Source organism: Cyprinus carpio, chromosome A14, assembly GCF_018340385.1.
Source record: "Cyprinus carpio isolate SPL01 chromosome A14, ASM1834038v1, whole genome shotgun sequence".
Classification (NCBI taxonomy): domain Eukaryota; kingdom Metazoa; phylum Chordata; class Actinopteri; order Cypriniformes; family Cyprinidae; genus Cyprinus; species Cyprinus carpio.
In genome coordinates, this window is record NC_056585.1 from 9,390,183 (window position 1) to 9,415,837 (window position 25,655).

The window sequence follows — 25,655 nt, forward strand, 5'->3', positions numbered from 1 at the left end:
TTTGAGGTGTATGTGTGTGTGTCTGGACCCCTTTTTTTCTTGTTTCCTTGATCACACTGACAGACACACACACACTCTCACTATGGTGGCCTCAGAGACATACAGCCCCATTCCTGAGTCTCCTGAACCAGAGTCCTGCAACAGGCCACAGCTGGACTAGAACCGGTAGTGGGACCAGATCCTGCAAAACCAGAACAAGGAGGAGGAGGACGAGGAGGAAGATGAAGGATCTGAACTTCAGGACCAGGACCCTTCAGACCCAGAGTGTGTGGAGGAGAGATTCCGGATGAAGCTGGAGCTCATGCTGTACGTTGAGTGTTTGATCGATGACCGCAATCTGTCATGGTTTTCTGTAGAATTATTCCAGAAGCTTCATTAAACTGTTTGTTTATCTATGCAAGCAAATGAAACCCGTTTAGAAAGCCACCTGTTATGGTTTTCCAGCAAAAAGCCCTTGTGAATGCATTGAGATGTGATGCCAGCGAGCGTTAGATGGATGCGGCCCGTCAGTGTGTCGGTTCTGCTGTGATGAACAGGTTTAATGATCTATTATCATGAGCTGTCCAGGAAGATTCTAGAGTTGAGTCGAGTTTAACCACCTGCAATTCATCAACACGAGCTGGAGCTAACATTCAAATCCCTCAGAGATGAGAGCGAATGACAGATTGAGCTTGTCAGAGAGGAGAGCGGCGAAATGCGGATGTGCTTGTGTTGATCCAAGAGTTTCTCGTTCAGTGCTCATCAGACTTAATGAGCTCTAAGTTTGCATTCTTGTTAACTTTAAGATCAACTTGACCTCAGATATTTCACCCAACATTCCTTATAATAAGAAATACATTTTTGTTTATTTATATTTTGGAGAACCCGTTGGTGACCGCTAGGGCCAGATGTTTTCTTCCTGTCTGGTGTTTAGTAGTCCTGCACCTTCTCATCTCCATGATCTTTTGGTCTGTTGATGTGACCCTGGTTCCTCCTCCATTGTGCGTCTGTGGGATTCTTTCACCTGTTTCATGGTGCCTCCGATCACTTAGCAAACACAGCTTTCCTTATAAACACATGATTTGAGGAATCACTCTTTGAGGAATAACCCTGTAAATGTCACTCAGGGGCAAATGTGTTTAACTTTACCACCCCCTCTCTCTAACACACACACACACACACTGCTTTCCATGTTTTATGGGGACATTCAATAGGCGTAATGGTTTTTATACTGTATAAACTGTATTTTCTATCCCCTAACTCTACACATAAGCCTATCCCTCAAACAAAACTTTCTGCTGTTTTAGATTTTCAAAAAAAAAAAAAAAAAAAAAACCCTTCATTTTCTATGATAAGCTTTGGTCCCCATTACGTAGGGAATACCAGACTGTCTTTACATGCTTGAACTCTGTTTGGGATTAGATGTTGTTTGTGTTGTGTAGTTTCTTTAGAGAATTATCACACGGACACAATGTTTTAACAATCCAAAAACTGTATCTTACATTTTTTTCATTTTTAGTAAAGCATATAAAGTATCATATAGTCTATATATTGTCTACATATTGTTTAGAAATAGACAATGTGAAAACCGAGCACAATATGAACAAAATATGCTATTATGAATGCAAATTATGCAATATGATTTTTATAAATTTTAACAATTTTTAACAAAAACACATGCAATTATTTATTTGTTTAAGTACCATTTACATTGTTGGTAAAGTATATTTTGTATGTGTGCATAAATTTGTCTACATATAGTATACTTTATAAACAGACAATATAGAAAATATATAAATGTATAATATAAACAAAAATGTTTTTATAAATGCAAAATATGCATTATAATTTAATATTTAAATTCCATTTAATATGTATATATTGTATTGTGTATAAATAAATATATTCAATAAAATATTTAAAAAAAACATATTTAAAATCAAATTTTATTATAATATTTTAATATAAAATATGGAGTATAAATCTTTCTCTCTGTCTTTAGCTCCTGCAGAAGGTTCTGTACTGTCAGGTGAGGAGTTCTTCCAGAAGGTAATTTTTTTTTTTTTTTAAATATTTCAAAAATAATACATCTAATATTAACCGGTGTTGTTTTAGTATTATTAATATCTTATTATATATTTGTTAATATTTTGTGTGCATGTGTATATATATATATATATATATATATATATACACACACACACACACACACACATTTGTAATTTTTATTGTGTCATTTTTATTCATTTTTTTTTATTCCTATATTATTATTTTTTTATTTTTTTTTAATTAGTTTTATTATATTAAACTTTAGTTATTTTAATACTCAGGTTCAGCTAAACAAAAATGAGAATTGTTGCTTTGGCAACTAAGTGAAATAAGTTTTTTATTTCAGTTAATGTTTGTTTTATTTCAAGTAATGTGAATGTTTTTTGTAAAAATATGGTTTTTTTTTTTTTTTTATGTGTTATGAGTGTTATTGAATTATCTTTTTTATGTTTTCTGTTATGTGGGCCACATTCACGTTTTTATATTTTAATGTTCAAAATACTGTCAAAGCAGCTGCCATATGAAGACATCAATAGACGTGTGTGTGTGTGTGTGTGTGTGTGTTTTTTTTTTTTGTTTTTGTATGTGTTTGTTGTATCAGTTTGTGTATCAGTTTGTGGTTCAGTTGAGTTTTCTAGTCTTTTGTTAATTAAGCAGAAAGAAAAAGGTCACTGAAGTGTTTTTGTCCCAAACACACAGAACAGATTCACTGTTGGGCAAAACTAAGAGCTTTGAGATGCTAATAAGCCATTGTCTCTGTTAAGTGGAGGATGTGAAGATGCAAATTGTGTCTTTTGAACGTGAGTTTCTCTTCCTCGCACACTTATTGGGAGCTTCTCAATATCCCTCCTCGTTTCCACACTCCTCCGTCCTTCATCCTATGACCTGGAAACCGATCGAGCTCAGCAGTCTTGTAGGACATCTCAATTCTCTAATTGCACTGCGAGGAGGTGAGGATCGAGGAGTGAGGAGGCTTCCAGAGGACCTGTGAGCGAGGATACACAGGTGTATCCTTTGCGGAAGTGTTTCTCGTTGAAAAACCTGACACACCTATAAATTCTCCTTTCCCTTAACATCTGTTGTAATAATTGTATTTATATATTCCCTTTGCTGTTTAAATAAACCATGCATGTCATATATTTCAAACAGGGCATCTTGCTTCATTAATATTTATTATGAATGTCTTAAATAACAAACTTTAACAACATAAGGGCAGATCCCTTTAGTGCAGCTGATGACGCTTTGAAGTGATGCTAAAGGGAGCGAGGATATATCATTTCACTTGATTTAACTCCTACATCCTTGCATCTTTTCCTTGCGTCCTTGCCTCGCATCCTGAAGGGGTGGAGCTAAGACACAAGGAAAGGAAACAAGGATGCACAAATAAGAATTGAGAAGCACCCATTGTCTTAGGTGATGAGAGAAACACACACGCATATATACGCATATATATATATATATACATATATATATATATATATATATATATATATATATATATATTACTTAAAAGTTACATACATAGTGTTATAGTGTTATAGATATAAATATATTTTTTTTTTTTTTTTGTGTATTTGTGTGTTTTTCTCTCATCACCTAAGACAATGGGTGCTTCTCAATTTCTTATTTGTGCATCCTTGTTTTCCTTTCCTTGTGTCTTAGCTCCACCCCTTCAGGATGTGAGGCAAGGACGCAAGGAAAAGATGCAAGGATGTAGGAGTTAAATCAAGTGAAATGAGCCATTGAGCCATTATGTTATACATGCAGCATATATGTATGTATAACACAGCAAAAAAAAAAAAAAAAAAAAGAGAGAGAGAGAAACAAAATTACTAAAACTAAATTTAAGTTATTAATAAATACTATAATAGTATGTTAATAAAACTTAAATAACACTGGGTCAATCTGAACTCATTATAATTAAGGTAATTTCTCCAAAAAAAAAATTTTCACATTTATCATTTATATTTTTTTTTATTTTTATTTTTTTTTGTATTTTGGTCAATGGTAAAGAGATGAATATGTCTATATCACCACATCACCGTCTCTGCATGTCTAATGGTGTGTGAAGAAGTTTGTCATTCAGTCATTATATACTGTGGCCCCAGACAACATGTACAGTGCGTCCCAGTTAAAAATGCCTGAAGGTAATTGCATTAGGAAATATCGAAGCAAATGTCATTTAATGTGAAAATAGATGCACAAAAACAATTCTAACAGGATTAGCAACATACAGGATGCTTAGTGTACGTTGAATGCATAATATAATTATGTTATAAGTATAATATACACTCTGAAATGAATGAATGTGACACATCTGGATAAGATTATATCCATGTGTTGGTCTCCTGCTGGTGTGTGACGTGTGTGTTTTCTCATTCAGGACTGTCTGCCTGATGTTTGATTTGAAGGACGAGGGAGAGTCTAACCCTCGGAAACTTGCCCAGATAATGCAGAACCTGGGTGTTTTTATCAGCGTCAAACCCAAGGTCAAGCAGACAGCGAAGGTACTCCCACAATGCACCTGCCACCAAACACTACAAATTCATATACTTCTACTGTCTGACTGAATCAACGTCATGGATCAAGGTTGACTTTCCTGCTGAATTTTGTTTTGATTTTGCATCATTTAGCATCAACCCTTAGAACACGTCATGGTCATATTTTACCCCATAATTATAAAACAACACTGTAAAAATGTATAATAAACATGTATAATATGTAAAATGCAATATATTTTGTTTATAGAAAATTAAATAATATAATGATTAAAATTGATGTCATGTACATATATAGACATTACAAAACAAAACTCTATACTTTTTAATAGTGTATAGAATGGATTATTTGTATTTTTTAAATAATATAACTGTATAATAATTATTATACTTTAATAAATTAAACAAATATTATAATACATTGTTTTAATTAATATTTTTGAAATAACAACTATCATTTTTTCAACCATATTTTGGTTGGTTTTATTTTTGCTCATTATATATAATTTTATTTATGATACCAGTTTTTCTTTCTTTTTTTTTTTTTTTTTTTGGTTTTATTTGGCATATATTAAATGCTAATTCTTTGTGTCCAGTCTGTGGTTGTGAAAGGTTTGGAGAGGAACATCAGCAGTCAGTATGAGGCCAGATGTCTGCTGCTGGGCCTGGACTCCACTGAGGTTTCCATGACAACCAAGAATGTGTCTGAGGTCTCCATGACGACCAAGACCCCGTGGACCCTCTGGTGGCCAATAATGGAATCACAGGTTACTGGATTACTGTACTACTGCAGCAGCTGCACCTCACGGGTTTTTTTTTGTGTGTGTGTGTGTGTGTGTGTGTGTGTGTGTGTGTGTGTGTATTAAAATATATAAAATATTAAAATTGTAAAGTATTCATACATCATAGATGTATTATTTGGTGCTTTTAACTGAATGCTGATTTAAATCATACTTAAAAATTATTATTAAATATAATTATTATAATGAATATTTATTGTTCAAATGTAATGAGAATTACAAACAAAACTCTTTAAAACTCAAATTTCCAGGTTTATTATGATCATAAGACTTGAGATGCTATGAAATTAATTTCACAATTAAAAAAAAATAAAAAAAAGTCCCCAAAATAGTCTTAACTTAAATAAGATTATTATGAAATAATTATGAAAGCAGTTTTGTGCAAAAATGTCTCAGCTTTTGGCAGTCCAATCGAATAATGAGTTAAATGAAATGATATGAATCATGGTTGATGTCATTTCCAGTTCCTTTGACACTTTGGAAATGGAAAGTATTGTTGAATGCTTTGTGTCATGTGAGACAGTATCTCAAACAGTGTGCTCTAGCTGTATAAAAATCTATAAGATCATACTAATTAATCAGCTGATTGCATATGCTACTTATACATCTTCAGTTAAAATATGCATTTAATAAAATGCTAAAGTAAATTACATTTATTGACAATACAAATATTTGAGAATAAACAAAACTCAGAACTTTGATAATGTAATTCTAGAGACTGAGGATCAGCCGACACAAGCAGAGACAGAGCCCTTCGTCCCGTCACATGAGGAGGTCACAGAGGTCCTTGTCAAGCCGTCTGTCTCATCGAGGAGAGGCAGCCAATCAGAGGCCTCAAGGGAGCCGAACTCACCAATCACACCTGAGAGGTAAAAGCCTCCATCCTGAACAGGGATGTGTGTTTGGACAGACATTCAGACGGTGCTCTGGATTCCACTCTAGAATATGATGTACAGCACTGAATGAAGCTGTGTGTGTGTGTGTGTGTGTGTGTGTGTGTGTGTGTGTGTGTGTGTGTGTGTGTGGTTCAGGTCAGTGAGAGTGGAGGTGAATGGTGTTTATCTGAACAAAGACAGACGGTGTAGTCTGAGAATTTTCCCATCTGTGGACACTAATAATGGGGTACACTTTCACATTTTTAAATTGAAAACAAAACTGCTTGCTGTAAATGTATTGCATCTTCTGTAGCAATAGTTTTTCAGAAAGACAGATTTAGCTCAGTTAAAGTTCACAAATAAAATTTGTCTTACCATTTTTTAAAAGTTTTTGTTTGGTGTTTATTTTAATAGGATCATGAATATGAGAGAAAGAAGCTTCTTGCAACTCGAGGTTTGCTTTGTTTTTTTTTTTATTGTAGGACTTGAAACATTAGTGCGAAAAGACGATTGGGAACTTTTTTTTATTATATTATATTATATTATATGATATTATATTATATTATATATTATTTATATATATTAGATTATATATTTATATTATATTATATTATATTATATTATATTATATTATATTATATATTATATTATATTATATTATATTATAATGTTATAAATATAAAATATTATATATTTTGCACATAGGAAATTAAGCCAGTTTTAGGACTGTTAGGTTTTTTGCATTGTGGCATTATTTGACAATAATTGAACACATTTTTATTTATTTGTTTTATTTTTTAAATAATATATTACTACTAATACTAATAATAATAACAATATAAGTCATCTAAAAATGTATAAAAAATGTATAAAAATATTATACTATTATTATAATATACTATTTTATTCAGAACTTTTTGATCTTTTTAAATAAAACAATTAAAATAATATATACACGTAATATAAAAAGTATATAAAACTGAACAAATATTCTAAACATACTGTTATGAAAAAAGTAATAATATTCATATATAAAAATATGTAAAAAATATTGTTAAAATTTGTGAAGTATTTATACATAATGGGTGCATTTGTTATGTTAGTAAAAAATGAGCTTCTGGCAACATATATTATGTTATTACTACTAATAGTAATTATTGTTTGTTGTTTGTTTGTTTTTATTCAAAATTAAAATATTAATTTAGTGCCATTCATTAAGTTCAATTCAAACTGATGATCCTGATGTACATGACGCAAATGACTATGACTAATTTGGATTTTATCATGCCTACAAAAATACAGATTTTAAATTCACCCTCATATTTACTCCGGAGTTTTGCTGATCAAGATCAGCTTGACATATTACAGATAGATTTTCTACATCATTTTCAGTGTCTCACATCAAAGCATAATCTTTGTGTGATCAGATGTGACGATGAAAAGCCCTAAAGTTGAGCGATTTAAGTGGCTGGATGGACTCGTGCCGCCGCAGGCTCCATCTATTTGGCATTCATCATGCTGTATAAAGCTCAAAATGGATTAAAGAGCTTGAGTGTGCCAGAGAGGTGATATAGGGGAGCCATTTAAGCGTTACGCAGTGCCAAAGAGGGTGATAGAGGGACTCATTTCAGAGTAACACGCTGCCAGATTTATAATGAAGTGCAGCCACTGAATATGCAGACAGATGAACAGTCACACACACAAAACACACGAGGAACCTGACATCAAATCATTCTGGCTAGATGACATGAGATGTGTGACGTGTTCCTCTGCATACATCTCTTCTGCACCTCTTTTTAATTTAAGTATTTGTACATCATAAGTGTATTTATGTTGTCCAAAAAAAATAAAAAAAATAAATGTATTTATTAAATCTTAATAAATAAATAAAATATATTATCTGAGAAACAGAATTTACATAAATGTGTAATTAGTTAACTCTTGAATAAGAACATTTCATGCTTGCTTTAGGAATTTCCACAGAAAATATCAAAATAAGATTGTCCTACTAATATCAAGGTGCTTTTGATTTTATAATTTCTATTTAAATTTGAAATTTAGTTAGGTTTTTAGTAACTTTGTTGTGTGTTCTGTCATTTTTATTATTATTTTTGGTTTTTAGTTATTTTAGTACTTCAAGTTAAACTAAACGAAAATGAGAAATAATTGAAATGAATAAATAAAATAATTGAAAATGTTACATTTAATATTTTCATTTATTTTGGATAACATTTATTTTAATGTTTATTTTATTTACAGTTTTTTTTTATTGTCTTAGTTTTAGTAAATGAAAACCCTGTTACACACTCCAGAAACTGATACAGTGTGTTTTAAATAAATTCCCACTTAAACCACTTAATTTACACACACACACACACACACACACACACACACACACACACACACACACACACACACACACACACACACACACACACACACACACACACACACACACAGAGAGAGAGAGAAAGGTAGCAGCACATACTTCTGCATGACTGCTTTTTATTTAATTAGTTGCTTAATTAGGTGGCAGGTGTTTAATAATGCAGGTGGATCCAGACACACACACACACACACACACACACACACACACACACACACACACACACACACACACACACTTTAATTAGAGCTGCTGTTGTATGCCAGTGTAAATCTGGACGCGGTTCTGAGCATATAATGTTTCCAGGCATGCACGGTTTTGTGTGTGTGTGTGTGTGTGTGTTTCATAATGCCTGTGATTTAATCTGTGAAAATGTGTGTGTTATAGATATGCAGCAGAAGCTGTGATGACTGAGGTTCGAACCCCTATACAGACACCTGGAGCATCTTGGGCTTCTCAAAATCAATGCCCACTATTGCTATAAAAGAGCTGAGAGCCGTGAGCCGCCGCTGCTACAGACCCTACCACAACCAGCAGCTACACATATCTACGGTTACATTTGTGCATTTAGCAGCCACTTTTATCCAAAATGACTTACAATAGAGGAGCATTAGCAATTTTTTTCAAAGAACCAAAAGTATTCAGCTCAGTCCACCAGAAAGGATCAGGGAGGGTGAAGGTTCTGGAAAGCTACTTTTTGCCAGCTTATGAAAGAATAACAAGGTGTTGTGACTGCAGCTGGTGGAAGGGAGACATCTAGCTTTCTAAATGAGGATATAAACTTTTGTTTTTATACAAAGCAAATTTGTCTTTTCAAAACTCTAACACTGAGTATCAAAGTTCAGCATGTGCGTCAACACTGTAGCATCACAGCAAACACCACTCACATTTTCGTCATCATTTGTAAAAAAAAAAAATAATAATAATAATAAAAAAATCAGACTGTTTTTACAAAGGATATACTGTATACACCAATAAGGGGATTTTTTTTTTTAAAGAATACTTTTATTAATCAAGTACACATTAAATTGATCAAAAGTGACAGTAAAGACATTTATAATGTTCAAAAGATTTCAATTTCAAATAAATGCATTTTTTTTTTTACTTTCTATTCATCGAAGAGTCTTGAAAAAGAAAATGTTCATGGTTTTCATGAAAATATAAAGCAGCACAAGGGTGTTCAACATTGATAATAACCAGAAATGTTTCTTGAGCAGCAAATCAGCATTAAATTTCTGAAGAATCATGTGACACTGAAGACTGGAGTAATGATGCTGAAAATTCAACTCTGATCACAGGAATAAATTACATTTTACAATATATTCACATTAAAAAAATATATTTTTTAAATTGTAATAATATTTCACAACATTACTGTTTTTATTGTATTTTTGCCTAAATAAATGCAGCCTTGGTGAGTAGAAGATACTTCTTTCAAAAACATAAAAAATGTTTATTCCATTTTTTTTTCTTTTGGGATTTTGATATCATCTGAAAAAAGTCTGCTTTCATTAGAAAAGAACAGCAAACCATCTGCTTTTGTGTTCCACATCAGACAGAAACCCATACATGTTTAAAATAATAAGTAAATGATGTCAAAAGTTTCAGAGACTTCTTTGTAAAACATTAATAAATGTCAACGACCACTTTTTAAATAATGGAATGAAGTTCATGAAGTTCAGTTACATGAGCAACTGCACATTTCCTGAGTGTAAACAGTTTAAATGGAGGTGTGTGTGTGTGTGTGTGTTTGTGTGTGCTGAATGACAGACTGCACAATTACCCAACTGCGTGAGGAAACTAGTGGGTGATGGGTTTATGAAAAGATTCATTTCTGATCAGTTACATACAGTGAGTCTGTACACACACACACACACACACACCTGCATTCAGAGCAGTGTATTAATGGAGAGAAGTCTCTAAACTCCAATCACAGACGCGTATGAGCACACAGTGAGCAGCACATCCCCGTTCCCTTCACTTCCACCCTTGTTTCCTCTCCGCAGGGATAATGAGTCTCTCTCAGTTATATATATCTCAATGGAAACGGATTGAATCTGTTTTGATTGTTACTGCTGTTTGGATGACATTTATTTTCTGGAAATAAGTGAAGCCCTGTGAAGGATTCAAATTGAAAAGTTATTGAAATCTGTTTGTGTTTCTTTCTTTCTTTCTGTTGTGCTTTTTCTGTTCATAAAGTGTAGTTCAATCAAAGATGAACCTTTTGTCATAATTTACTTATGTTATTTCAAACATGTATGACTTTCTGTCTGCTGTGGAACACAAAAACAGATGTTTTGCTGCTCTTTTCTATGTAATAAAAGCAGATAGTGAAAAATGGAATAATTCAGATTTTTTATGTTTTTGAAAGAAGTGTCTTCTGCTCTCCAATGCTGCATTTATTTGATTAAAAGTACAGAATAAATTACATTTTAAATATGTTACAATAGAAAACATCTGTTAAGTTGTATGTTAAGTTGTAATAATATTTCACATTATTACGTTTTTTTTTTTTTTTTTCAAAAACATTAAAAAAAATTAGGCTACATAATCTATATTCCAAGTCTTCAGAAGTCATATGATGTATGTGAGCAATAGACCTAAATTTAATTTGTTATTTCTCACTAATAATTCTCATTAATCTCAATTCCACTCAATAAAACTTGCTGTGTCACATATAAGCAAATGTCTTTTTTGGTTTTACTGTTATTATTATTATAATAATAGTTTCACAGAAGAAAGAAAGGGGTTTTAATTTTTGACTTTTTAACAATGGTCACTATCGTATTTGTCTGGTTTTAGTCGTGGAGTTCACAGAGTGGAAAGGAACGTGGTTGGAATGGCAGCGACTCAGAAAACTGGAGAGAAAGACGTGGATCTGTGTCTTCATCACCACCTCCATCATCATCCTCCTCATCCTCGGTCCCTCCCTACAATCTATCGGCGTCCTGAACATGCAAGTGTGCTGCTGAACTCAACGCTCTGCTCTTTAATTGCAGAGGGTGTGACATCTTGTTTAATTAGCAGTAACGATTAAATTAGTTAAGCTGCTCATTACACAATTTAATTCTCCCAGCAGCTTTATTTCAAGGTGAAACAATCACTTCGCTGAAACGTGTCGAGATTCAGGACCTACTGGGAAATTAAAATATTATGAGCTTCTCATTTCTGACCTTTGACCTGCAGCAGAAGGATACCTGACCAGCTCTGAGGGCGGGGCATCCAGACATTTGATTGGCAGGTCTCCCAGTCCCACCCACACAGACGATCTTATTGAGTTACTGGCACAGCTGGGTCTAGAGAAATACATCGATATTTTCCAACAACAGGAGGTACACACACAACCCACACACACGTCCCAGACGGCACACCCACAGACGCCCACGGCACTATTATCTGATGCATATCACACACAAACCTGGCTCTAAGGAGTCAGAGCGCACAGATTTATTTTAGTCTGCCTGGAAACAAAGTCATGTTTAAAGATTTGAGATTGAACTAGTCAGTGGGTTTACCAAAGTTCAGATCTTTAAATGATACTCTGAGTTTTGTTTGAGCTGGTTAGTAGCAAGTAAACTAGATTCCCATGTGAAGAACTGTATATTCTGCAGTTTTCTGTCAGTGAAATGAGTTAGTTTTGACACTGCAAAAAATTATGCAACATCTTGATTAAAGAATGTTTAGATATTTGTACTGGAAAATACAAAGTAATATTTTTTTTTTTGCAAGAAATATAGCCTTTAATAAATAATAAAACTTGCTTTTCCTTTGAATTAGGTTTATTTTCATGACCCCATAAGCTTATATTTGTTCTTTTTTTTAATATTTTTCATTTTGCTTAAAAGCAATTTTAAGTAAAATCCACCATAGAAATTCAGATATGTGCAATTATTTGAATGTTTTTATATTTTTAAGACACATTAATGGACTTCTTTTAAAAAAAAAATAAAGATTCTCCTTGAAAATTAAGTATTTGGTATTTTTATTATTTTTTTTTTTGTAAAGATATATTGTTAAATTATTGTGTACAATTCATTTTACTACTCTTGAGTTTGCCACAAATAGTTTTTGATTCTGATATACCATTACATGATAGATAGATAGATAGATAGATAGATAGATAGATAGATAGATAGATAGATAGATAGATAGATAGATAGATAGAAAGTCAGGATATCTGGAGGGAGGTGTGAGTGGCCGTCTCCCGCGGATCATGAACGAGGACGGGGCTGTCAAGAGTAGCCGTTGGTGATGGGACGATGTGACCACTATAGAGTTTCCTAAAATGCACCTGGGGCCGGTTTGTTTTTTATTTCATGTGGTGTTGGGGTGGGGGATCAATTATGACATGATAGATGATTTCCATATAAGACAGAGAAGACAGATGTGCTGTGACTCTCAGAGGAAACATGCAGAAAAGTGTGACCTTCAGTGTGAACCGACTGCCTGTCCATAACCCAGGCTTAGTATGCACGTCTCTGACTCTCTCTACTCCTGTTTCTCTGTCTTCTGTTCTTCTATGCAAAAATTCATTTCCTTTATGTATTGTTCAAATATAAGAATACTTTCAGACCATGTTTAAATGTCAGTTAAATTGAGATATTTCATTAAATGAGAACCAATAAACACATAGTTTATTGTAGTAAACTTAATGTTGGATTTTAGAGTTGTGGTGTCTATTAAAGACCAAAATTAATCAATAATAAAAATAGTTATATTGTGTTGTTTTATTAATAAAATTGGATAATAAATTAATGATAAGTATTAAAGTGTTACTTTTGTGTTTGTGTGATCACAGGATAACAATTTTGCATTTTTTTTATATTTTTTATGAGAGAAACCTTCATTAAAATAAATAATAAAATTATCATTATTTTAATGTAAATAGTTTTTGTGACAAAATCTTTATTAAAATAAGTTACAAAATAATTATTTTAAATTAAGTAATTTTTGTGACAAAACCTTCATTAAAATAAGAAGAACAATAATTATTATTTTAATTTTAATATTTTTTTTTTTGTGACACAAAAACCTCAGGCAATAGAGGGCGTCCTATCACTATCTGTGCCTCTATGACAGCTTCAATTTTGTGCATTAAAACTTCCTGGGAATCATATTTCCAAGGAAATGAGCAAATGATGTAATTTCATAACCTTTAAAATTACCAGCTCGACACAGTTCTCTGTTAAATAAATATACTGTATGCTAAATTAATAATTAGCTGCTTTTATTCAGCAGAGAAAAATATGAAACCACTCTCAATATGTTGGCACTGCACCCCAGTGCACAAGTGAAAGTTTTCAATTAAAATTATCTGTTGTGAGTGTGCTCAGTGTTTCTCTCATTTACAATTTAATTCATCTCTGGTCTGCATGTCATTCAGCTGGATTTCTCGAATACATCATCTGGATTTCAGCTGTGTCAATATCTTGGCTGTGGCTAATGGGGATTTTCACACTCTAACACTTTAAAAGTGTAAACTGTTAACAGCACATAATCAGAAACTGACCTGCATTACCCACTTTAAAATATTGCCACTTAACATTAACAGGATTAAGCCAATGGAGTGGAACGGAATAAATTAAACACACAAACATACACACACACACGCACACACACACACACACACACACACACACACACACACACACACACACACACACACACACACACACACACACACACACACATACATACATACATGCATTTGTGGTTTACAGGGACTCTCCATAGGTGTAATGGCTTTTATACTACCAGCCTAAACCTAAACATACCCCTTACAGAAAACTACTGCCAATTTTGGAATTTCATAAAACACTGTTTTGTATGTTTTTAAGCCTTTTGTTTTATGGGGACACAGGATGTTTAGAACCATAGAACCATGTTTACATTGTAGTACCCATGTCATTATACACATTTGTGTCCTCATAAACCATATAAACCAGTACACACACAAACACACACACACACACACACACACACACACACACACACACACACTCACATATACAGGACTTATTGATACAGAGAAACTGTGTCATGTTCATGAGTGTCTTGCCACAAGACATTCAGTGTTTCTATTGATGAAATTTCTTGAATTTGATGATTCAGTGTTTTAAATGTTAGACCTTTATTTACCACCAGCACAAATATTTAACCAGTCACAACATGCCAGCTTTTTCAGTTTGTGTGACTGCAGTACTGATGCACTAATGCACCCGCAACTGTCATTAGTTCCATTACAATGCATTTATTGATACTGAACTAAGTTGTTTTAAAACATCTAGCATGATGTATTAATGTAGAGCGCTCTAAAGCTGTCTTCTTTACGCAACTGAGTTAAGGCAGCTCAGAGGCTTCTATGTATTTTGTGTACAGATTCAGCACTGCATAAAAGACAGAATAATGCAGCTTTTTTCTAAATATTTTGTGTGTCTAAAATTTTGATTTTTTTTTGTTGTATATATTTTTATATATATTATGAGTTTACCTGTATATGTTAGTGAGAATTTAAATTTTTATTAATTTTGTTACACTTCTAGTATTCACCTATCAGAAGTCTCGCACAGTCAAGGAAAACAGCATACTTCTGCTTTGCAAAATAAGGTGTATACACGCATCAGATGCGGCTTGTTTGCAGTGTAAGAGGTGGCGTAAGTGCAGTGGGGTTGTGGTGCTGAACGGACAGCTCCCTCACTGGAGCACCACACTACAGGGAACAACTACAAATATATTTATCACGCATTATTTGTACTAATGAGCTTCATCTATTGACTTACAGGTCATATATAGTTATGGCCTGTAACATATTGTGATACATGACAATAAGTAACAAATGAATCATACAGATAAGTAAAAATATAACTATTTGAAAAAAGCAGAAAAAAATATAATAATGACTTTGGACACCAAATGTACAAAAATATAACTATTTGAAAAAACACACACATATACACACACCATATATATATATATATATATATATATATATATATATATATATATATATATATATATATATATATATATATAAACCAATATAATATTTAGTGGTTTTGTTAACCTTAACACAACATGGGAATGTTAGCCTACTTTTAAATGTTCTCTAAAAGGCTTATCTTTTTGTGCTAACATGTTGAGAATGTTATTGTATACAACTTTGAATAAACGTTCCATTTAGATACTGGAAGTATGTTTGTTTATAACTCTGATAGAACTTTGCCAGGACGTTCTGAGAACGTTTCCTGTAAGCTGGGAATCCGTTATGCTTATGATTGCAAGCTGGTGTTTATCATTTTATTTTAATATATTACCACGCTAGTGCAAATTTACCCTTTACTGCGCTTTGTTACACTTCTAGTATTCACCTATCAGAAGTCTGGCACAGTCAAGGAAAACAGCGTACTTCCGCTTTGCAAAATAAGGTGTATAGACGCATCAGAAACGGCTTGTTTGCAGTGTAAGAGGTGGCGCAAGTGCAGTGGGGTTGTGGTGCTGAACGGACAGCTCCCTCACTGGAGCACCGCACTACAGGGAACACCTACAAATATCCATCTCAAGCCTTATGTGTACTAATGAGCTTCATCTATTGACTGATTTATTTCTTTAATTAAAAATGAGCCAATATTCCCATCACTCTCTCCCCGCAGCTGAATTCCCTGCAATGGACAGCAGCCAGTTTAACTTCAGAGCCATTACAGGCTGTTTCCAAATGAAAACCGAGGCTGGATTTAATTTGTTAGGAGTGATCAGGGAGCGAGCGCGTGCTCGTGTATTGATTCCCTTCGCGCAGCACTGGATGTTTTACAGCTTAAAGTCAACAACTGCGTATTACCTCCAGCACACCTCAACGCGCGACTTTATTCCTGAGTGCATGCACCACTCCCTTTGTTCTACATCATTTCTGAGACTTGCAAGAATGTGTGAGCGACGCGAAAAACTACTTTCCGTCATAATACAACGGTTTCGATCATTCTAACAGCTGCGTTTGGTTTACTTATTAGAGCCTGAGCCACGTGATTATCACTTTTATCGCGTCGCGTCGCTCTGTGCGGCGAGAGAGAGCGAGCTAGGGAAAGTGGGCGGAGTCACGGTGGAGAGTGGGCGGGGACGCTCACCGTTCCATTACACGGGTCCGTTTCTCCCGGTCGTGTTCAGTGCAGCAGCTGCGAGGATCGGAGGAAACTCTCTCACTCACTCACCCTCCCGTGTCTCGGATACTTTACGGTCCAACGGACGCGCCGCCCGCCCGGTCTCCAATCACCCGTTCGGGAGCGGAGAACCGTCCCGTCTTGAGGTGAGTGAAACGAATGATGTATAGTGTCCGTATAAAATAAAGCCAATTAAAGCAGACGCCAGTGAAGCTCGTGCTCGCGGGAAGCGCGACCGTTAAAGTCCGTTGTCAGGATTTTCTCCTCGGGGATGATTAAACATATCACATGGACGATCAGCGGATTTATAATCCATATATAATCCGAGTCCTGCCTGTGAGGCTTTGGAGTTGTTTACTGGATAAGAATCAGACAGTGAGCTTTTTAATATTTTATATTTTGGGCGTGTTTAAAACGAAGTCCTCACAAACTCAAAAAGGCTTGACGTCTTTACCTCAAGTGCCCCGCGCCTCATGTCACCAGCTCTCTTTCTCTCTCTATCTTTCAGATGATGTTGAGTCTCGGTTTGTTCGTGTCCCTGGTGGTTTGGACGGTGTCCGTTACCGGCGGCAGTGACGGAAACCCGCTGGACAATGATAAGTGGATGAGCACCGTGTCCCAATACGACAAGAGCAAATACTGGAACAAATTCCGCGACGTGAGTACCTCCGCTACATTTCCCATAGCTGCTGGGACACTCGTGTGTGTTTTGCTTTCTATATAGGGACCAAATGTCCCCTCGAAGGTCTTGTAGTCATTATAATTAGCTTAATTTAGAACACAAGTCAAAGGAAGGTCTTTGTGTTTTGTTAGCCTGCTCGGGATTTCTCTAAATATCCCCTGAAGAACAGCAAAGCTGACTGAACATTATTTTGTTGCCTTTGCCACTAGCCTAAATTGGCAAAATAGTTTGTTATCAAAATGTAAAATGGGGTATTTTAGGGTTAGGGGTTGTGTAGTGTTTATAATTAACCTTAAAACAATAGATATGTGTGTGAGCTTGGCAGTGTTTACATCTGTGTACTGCTCCTACTATGTAGTATGCAAGCATAATATAGCTTGAAATTACTGGTATTTTGTATTTTGTGCTTTTTCGGGTGAATATTTTACTGTCAAGAAATGGTAGAGGATGAATATGCACACTTTCTATATAGTATGCAAACGGCAGTAGGTCAAAGGATGTCTGAATACATAATAGCATAGATGCTGTCAGATTTGAAAAGCCAAATAATAATAATAAAAATAATAAATATCAGGGAACTGAGAAAGCTTTTCAAATATATACTAGTTCTGTTTCTGCCATGGGATAAAAAATAAAAAAGGTAATTGTGCCTTTCTATCTCACAATTCTATCTTTCTTCTCAGAATTGCAAGATATAAACTCACAATTGTGAGGAAAAAAGTAAGAATTGTGAGACAAGAAGTCACAATTGCCATTTTTTATTTTGTAGCGAAAAACAAAACAATTGTAGAATTTTGAGATGTAAACCTAGAATGTCTACAAAAAAAGTCAGAATTTTGAGAAAAGAGTAATAATTCTGATTTTGTATCACAACTATTACTTTTTTTCTTAGAATTGGAAAAAAAGTAAGAAGAGTGAGATAAAAAGATGAAATTAATATTTTTCATTCCATAGCGGAAACAATAAAACAGAATTGCGAGATGTAAACTCAGAATTCTGAGATAAAAGTTTGAGAAAATAAGTCAGAATTCTGACTTTATATCTCACAATTATGACTTTTTTTTTCTCAGAATTGTGACACTAAATGTCATTAAAAAAAGATAGAAAAAAAACAAAAGAACTGAGAGATTTCGGAATTGAGAGACAATTCCAAAAAAGAAGAGTCTAAAATTTGAGATACAAAGTTGCAATTACATTTTTTTTTTTATCCCATTCCATAAACATGTGTACATAAAAACCACCATAAACACAGAGGAATCCAGTTTTGCAGGTTTTTAATATCTAGATTCATAAACAAGCACAAACTTTAGTATGCAGTCAAAGTATGCCAGTTGGGATGCAGCCCGTGTGCGGCGTGCATGTGTTGTGTAATCCACACCGGAGAGATTGAGATCTGGAAACTGAGCACCTGTCCATAAGTGTGTTCAGAGGGTCTCAGCTGTGGCATCCATGTGAGAGCGAGATTCGGAGGCTCTTTATATGGATGAAGTGATTGCGGGAGGTGAAATTAAGAGTCTCTCATTCTTTATCTCTGCCTCTCTTTCCCTCTGTGTCAGTAATTTTTCTGTGTTAATGAGAGGTGATATTATGAATGCTGATGCAGTGTGAGACGCTTTGAAAAGGAAGGTGACAAGGACATTAGCACATAAACGAACACACACACACATACACACTCTCACACACTCACACGCTCAATATGGTTCAAACTGAACAACTGCCAATACTGGAAAAAATCATTATGGGTGGGCGGAATGACCGACATCTTACATATTGGTATGTGTAGATCACAATGTAGGCTTTTTCTATTTCTTTTTTTTTTTTCTGAAAATTCAGTGTGCAATGGTTAATGTATTAAATAAGCAACTGGTAATGATATTTTTAGATAAGCCAGTAAATGAAATACTGTACAAATGAAAGGCCCTTCATGTCTTTTTCACTTTTTATTTGGAGGACACAAAAAAAATCAGTCTATTCATAACAAATGAAATCTGGCATCAGTACAAAGCCATATTCACATTATATAAGAGCAAAAGTTGTATTATAAAACTCTCATTGGGTGAACAAAGTAGAATTTTAGAATTCATTAGTGTGAATTCGAATTGAATTAATCATGCACTACAGGAGGCTGATTTAGAATTATGAATCGTATTGGTCTCAGTTGCAGTTTTAAAGAAATTTGTTTCTGGGAAATGAAGCGTTCTTCCACCCTGACACATAAAATGAAAGTTTATTTATTAATATAAAGATATAGCCTATAAATTATTTACAAAATCGTGTAGCATTTCACATTAAAAAAGCCTACAGTGTAATATATAAATAAATAAATAAAAGATTATCGAAGTGGATTTAAAAAAAGGATATATATATATATATATATATACACACACACATTTTTTCTACTTTAAAATTTTGCATTTAATTTTATGCGTTGTTACTTTTTCTTGTAATTATTTGTAAAATTCATAGCAATTTCTGAATGAAAATAGTTTCTACACTGTTTTTTTTTTTTCAGTGCATAAAACTTTCAAACTTAAAGAATTTTTGAACTTTTTATTTAAACTTTCAGACAAGGCTTTGCCGAACCATAATGTAAAGTTTGTCTTGACAAGCCTTCCTTTTTTAGTTAGAAATTACACATTTTGCATTTTTTTTTATGCCAGTTGTACTTCTTTAAATTCAAATTTGAATCACAACTCTGCATCCTGTTTGCTACCTCAATTAAAATTCTAAAAAGTGAATTAGAATTTAAAAAGCATTCTCAATTCAATTCTGAACACTCAACCCTGTTGTAATTTGACTGATGAACACACACCTCTGACATCAGTTGAATTCAGTATTCTCCTATATGTGTGTGTATATATATATATCGATATATATATATCGAAAAGCAGTCCATTCCTACCATTGTGCGGTATATACTGTGTATCTGTAAATCTATATTTGTGTACGTGTGAGTTTGGTGTGAATGTGTGTAATAACTTCACAAGCTCTATCAGTCTGTAGGGTGAGAGATGACAGGTAGTGTTGATCCTGCGGTTTAAAAGCTTTAAACTGAAGGTTTCCTGAGGATCTAGTGCAGACAGACATTTCTAAACTCACACACACACACATTTCAAAAGGCTTTCTGTTCCAGTAATAGTCTGAAGCCTGAAATTAGTGGCCGTTTTAAAGGTCGTTGTATAATCTGTTTAGGCCTGTCTAATGCAATGCTCTGGCTGAGCAAGTTTAATTCAGCATTGTTTTTTTCATTCACTTATGGTCTAAAGAAAAACTTGCTCAGCAATAAGTCCACTGCAATGAATGTGTGCTGTCAGAATGAGAGTCCAAACAGCTGATAAAGACATCACAATAATCCACAAGCAATCCACACCACTCCAGTCCATATATTAATGTATTGTGAAGTGATAAGGTGCTTGTTTTTATGAATTTTGGTTTGTAATTAAAACGTTTTAAACTTCAAACTGTTGCTAAAATACAAGTCCTCTATCCATAATATAGGTTTCTTCAGGGAAAAAGTCTTCCGGTCTGAATCAAGAGAATAATATGCACAGATCCAGCACCAGTTCTAAACAAATATGTGGATGGATTACTGGAATACTGTAAAATATAAATATTAAATAAATAAATAAATAAATAGAGCATTTTCCGAACAGCAAAAAATAAATAAAAAACAAACAAACAAACAAAAAAAACCACCGGCCTTTACATCCCATCCACGACAATTCTTCCCTCCAACATGATTGCCTTTATTTCGTCCACAATGACGTCATGTCTTCTGGTAAAACTGTGATTATATATATATATATATATATTATTATATATATAATATATATATATATATATATATATATACATAATATAATATATATATATATATATATAAATCAAGGATCACAAATTGAATACCTGTTGCTCCTGATGATATATTGAGGTCTTATGAAGTGAAATGGTCGGTCTGTGCAAGAAAGTGAAATGAATGCAGAAATTAAGACTTAAAAGAATTTATCTTGAATTTATCAAAGTAGATCCTCTCCGCAAAGAAAATGTAAGTAATGACAGTTAAGTCACAAATATGGCACTTGTAACAAACACAAACTAAAGCATATCCAGAACCCACATTTCCACTATTCATCAACTTTCTAAAAATAAAAAATAAAATAGACCATTTATTGTACCATCAATATTTGTAATTTTTTTATTGGCCACTTATGCAATGTAGTTGGCCAATGAGTTAAATGGAAACATCAGGTATTATTTTAAAACTAAGACTGTTAAAGTCTACGACTTAACTTATAATTAAATATGTTTTAATGTTGTTTATGCTCTGCTTGAGGAGGTGATGGGGTCTGCTAAAGACTCACTGACAATTTCAGCTGAAAAAACCCTCAGAATGCCAGTCGTTTTGTACTGCCTGCAGATTACTGTAATTATCATAAAAAGCATGCATACTATTTTCATTGCAACTGGCTTGACTGTAGTTTAGCACTCATACTTGTGTTTTAATACACTGTGTCAAGTTAAAGGTGCCCTAGAATGCAAAAATCACTTTTATAAGGCATTTGAACACAGTTGTGTGGCTGCAGTGTGTGAAAACAACCAGCCTATAATGGTAAAAATCCACCCCTCATTGTTTTATAATACCTATAAATCATAAACAGTCTCTACACACTAGCAGTTCAAGATTTCTCACTACTATGACATCATACTCGGGGAAAGTCCCGCCCATTGGTGATGCTCTCTGCCCTATTAGCATATACACTGCCATGAGTGAGAAGCAGCGGTCCGCCATTACTGCTGCTGGAGGTACAATGTCAGCGCCAAAGAGCCATTAAAAGTATTGTGTGTTGGGATAAACCAACTAACATAGTAGTCTTCATAGACTGCTGAGGACATGGTGGTTACATTTCATTTTCGAAGGGAATGTCCCGGAAAAAAAAAAAAAGAAGTCCTATACGTTTGTGCTAACATTTTCTGCTGGACTGCCTCACAAACAAGGGTCAGTTCAGCGCTGGAGTTGTGCAAAGATTGCTTCTGAAAGAGGGATCAATACCAACGCTTAATGTGCAAACGTCCAGACTCCAGAAGGGGTTAGGGTTGCTCACTTTTTTTTGTTTTTTGAAAGAGCTTTATTGGCTCTCTGTAAATCTAATGTTGCTAAAGCTACCATTGTATCTGCCTGTTTTCACTAATGCTGCCTTCACATGCTACCAGAATGATCGTAAATAGAAATGTGGTAGTTAAAAATTGCATTTGGAAGCAATGTGAGGTCAGTAACACGGTCACCACCAGTTAAACGTAACACCGGTAACATTATGCCCACGAGCATGAGCTCTTGAAGCTCTGCACTCATCTGAAAAGGGAGGCTGGAGCACCAGCTCATTTTCATTTAAAGGGGACAAACACAAAAACAGCGTGTTTTGGCTCATACCCTAAAAGTGGCAAATTCAACAAGCTATAAAAAATTATCTGTGGGGTATTTTAAGATAAAACTTCACATACACACTCTGAGGATATCAGAGAAAAAATTTAAATATTGTATCAATGCATTCTATGGCACCTTAAAAAAAAAAAACTGGTCTGAAGATTTCCATTTGTTTGTACTTTGACTGGATTGCTCGCTCTCTAGTGCGAATGCGTCCGTGTCAGAGTATTTGAGCGGAGCATGCTCCAAGCATTCAGTAATCACTCTGCTACAGCTCAGCTCCGGGTTCACCATTTCCTGCTCCTCGCCTTCGCTCCACGGCTAAATTATTTATGTTCGGAAATTATTTTAAATGAAAAATAAATTCATACTGATGAAAAAAAGGCTTTTACTTTGATTTTGCCAAAGTAGATAGACTCTAGAAACATAACGCTGAATCCTGAGTCTGTGTGCTGTGTGGGGGAGGGGGAATCGACATCCAGTACACCAGCGTAACAGCATGTCTTGAACATTTTGAGCAATTTTACTTAAATTAGTTATGGGAACTATCTATTCTAAACTCAACATTTTGATTAAAATATACATACTAGTATTTTTATAATAAGGAATACTATTTTAATTTGCAGTGTACATTTAGCTTTTTACTTCTGGTTGGACCACTGACACTCCTAATTGAGATTGTAGATAAAGTGTCAATGGTCCATTTGAGAGATAGGTAGTGGTAATGCACTTATAAGTCTGCGATCCGCCATAAAGCAAGAAGAAGAAGAAGAAGACGCCTTACGCGCCTGGTCGCCTACTGCTGAGAAACGCGCACAGGAGGGTTCTAACTCAGGAGAGTTCTAACAGTTCGGACATTGCGTGACTCAGAGGTAAAAAAAAAAAATATAAATACTGTTCAGTTTCTTGTAGGGCTGTGCGATATGGACAAAAAAACCCTGCATTCTGATTGGATCGGATTGGATCGGATAGCATACTGCGGGAGGTCGGGACCGCAGAAAATCATGCTATAAAGCGATTTAGAAATCGCGCACGCTCAAATCGTGATTTTATTACGATTTCGATTAATCGCACAACCCTAGTTTCTTGCACAGACCGATTGATTTGTGTCTTTACACATCAGTGTATCATCACGAGCTGCAGGGTTTAATTTGGTTTTGTTTGTGTATGTTTTTTTTTCGGTTTTATTGTATGTTTTACCCATGATCCCCATCCACTTACAATATAAGACTGATAGACAGCAAACATCAACATCAGATAAACATCAAATTTTCATTTTTGGTTGAACTATCCCTTTAAGTTCTCATCAGTTTTTCTAAAGCATCAGTACATCAAACACCAGTGCAAGTTCATGATGTTTCATATGGCATAGGGCTATAAAACTCTTTATTCTTCCAATCGTATCCTTTTTTGAAAGTAAAAAAAAGTGTCTGTAGCTTTGTGTTCATTTGTATGCTAGTGTACTCATAACTTGACAAGATTAACTTGCAGCAGGTTTACACATTAAAAATTCAGTCTTTCTCCTCTGGGAAAACTGAACAAATATTTTTCATGAGTCATCTCGCAATATGTTCTGCCAAGACTAACTGTTTCAACAGGAAACACATAAACGCAGGAAAGAAAACTGACCTTGTCAAGTTGTTTCTTTAGGATTGACTATCCTTGCTAAGGGCTGATGGGTCTGAATTGAATGTGGTTGGACAGTAGAGGTGAGGTTACTGCAGGAAAGACCGGATGTGAACATGAGGTCTGATTTTTAAAATGACATTAATGAAATGCTTTAGGTTTGTGCTGTGCAGCATTGTGTTGGATGGAAATGTTATTTTGTCATTGATTTAGGTACAGTACATGGGATTCATAAAGTCATCATTAAAGTGAGTTTTGAATGCTGAAATCAATCGTTTGTCAGAGTTAAATATAGCAGTCTTTGGACAGCAGAGATCTGACCATCATTTGATCATTTGAAAAGTACAAATTCAGGATGTGTTACACTGACTGTTCAGTTCAATTTGATTCAATTCAGTGTCCTTTTATGTCATTTATGAGAGAACTCAAAGGGCACAATCATAAGAGAGACCTTGTGTGTGTGTGTGGGGTATGGATCCTCTGGGGTTGCTGTGACTGCCATGGAAATGAGCCTCATTACTGAGAAACTGCTCATCTTCTAAATGAGGGGAGCGCTGAGGCTGGAAATTTTGGTTTTGTTGATGCTCTATTGTTCTCCAGAGGAAAGACAGCTTGTGATTTACTGTAATCACTGGGATTCAGTGTCTTAAGAGTTTCGGTCTTTCTCTTTCTGGTTCGTTTTTGCTATCTGTTACTTCTTTTCAAAGGAAATAGTGCTGAAGTCAGTGCAGGGGATCTGTGAACCTCTCTCAGATCAGACCTGTATTTCCAGCTGTGTTTTCACAACAAAACCCGCTTAATTGCTACTCAAAATTAGCCAAAAACTAGCCCAATCGCATTTTGAGGGGGGCTCCCCATTAAAAATCATGTTCTAGAGTGTATAATACATGTTTTTTGTGGGGTTCTCCTGGTAAAATTTGCACTCCAGGGGCTAAATATCACGTTATCGGGGTCACTTTAACCCGCAGACATGAAAAACAACCCGTGGCAAAAGTGATAAAGTAGCCCAATTCCGCGGGAAAACCACGTACTTGGCAACACTGAACAGACCTGAGAGTGGATCCTCGATCTTGATAATTTAAGATTTCCTAACTAGAGATAAGATACGATTTTTTAAGATAGGATAAGAATCCCAAATCAAGATTTGTTTCTGTAATACAAATTTATGAAAAATCCTAATTTAACATA

General features: G+C 34.6%; 1 protein-coding gene and 1 pseudogene across 6 annotated transcripts in view; both read left to right on the forward strand.

Moving 5' to 3' along the window:
• The first annotated feature begins 2,908 nt into the window (after positions 1-2,908).
• Positions 2,909-5,745, forward strand: LOC109108443 (annotated as a pseudogene).
• Positions 5,746-16,578: 10,833 nt separating this feature from the next.
• The window catches only part of LOC109097575 (SPARC (osteonectin), cwcv and kazal like domains proteoglycan 1), a 327,147-nt gene continuing 318,070 nt past the window's right edge, over positions 16,579-25,655 (forward strand). For 2 of the 6 annotated variants that reach the window (XM_042770611.1, XM_042770610.1), the window contains exons 1-2: positions 16,623-16,883; positions 17,246-17,395. In XM_042770611.1, the coding sequence (XP_042626545.1) occupies positions 17,246-17,395 (150 nt within the window). In that variant the 5' untranslated portion in view covers positions 16,623-16,883. Of the gene's footprint in view, positions 16,884-17,245; positions 17,396-25,655 lie in introns of all 6 variants that reach the window. The other 4 variants (XM_042770615.1, XM_042770613.1, XM_042770614.1 and 1 more) reach the window with 4 other exon arrangements.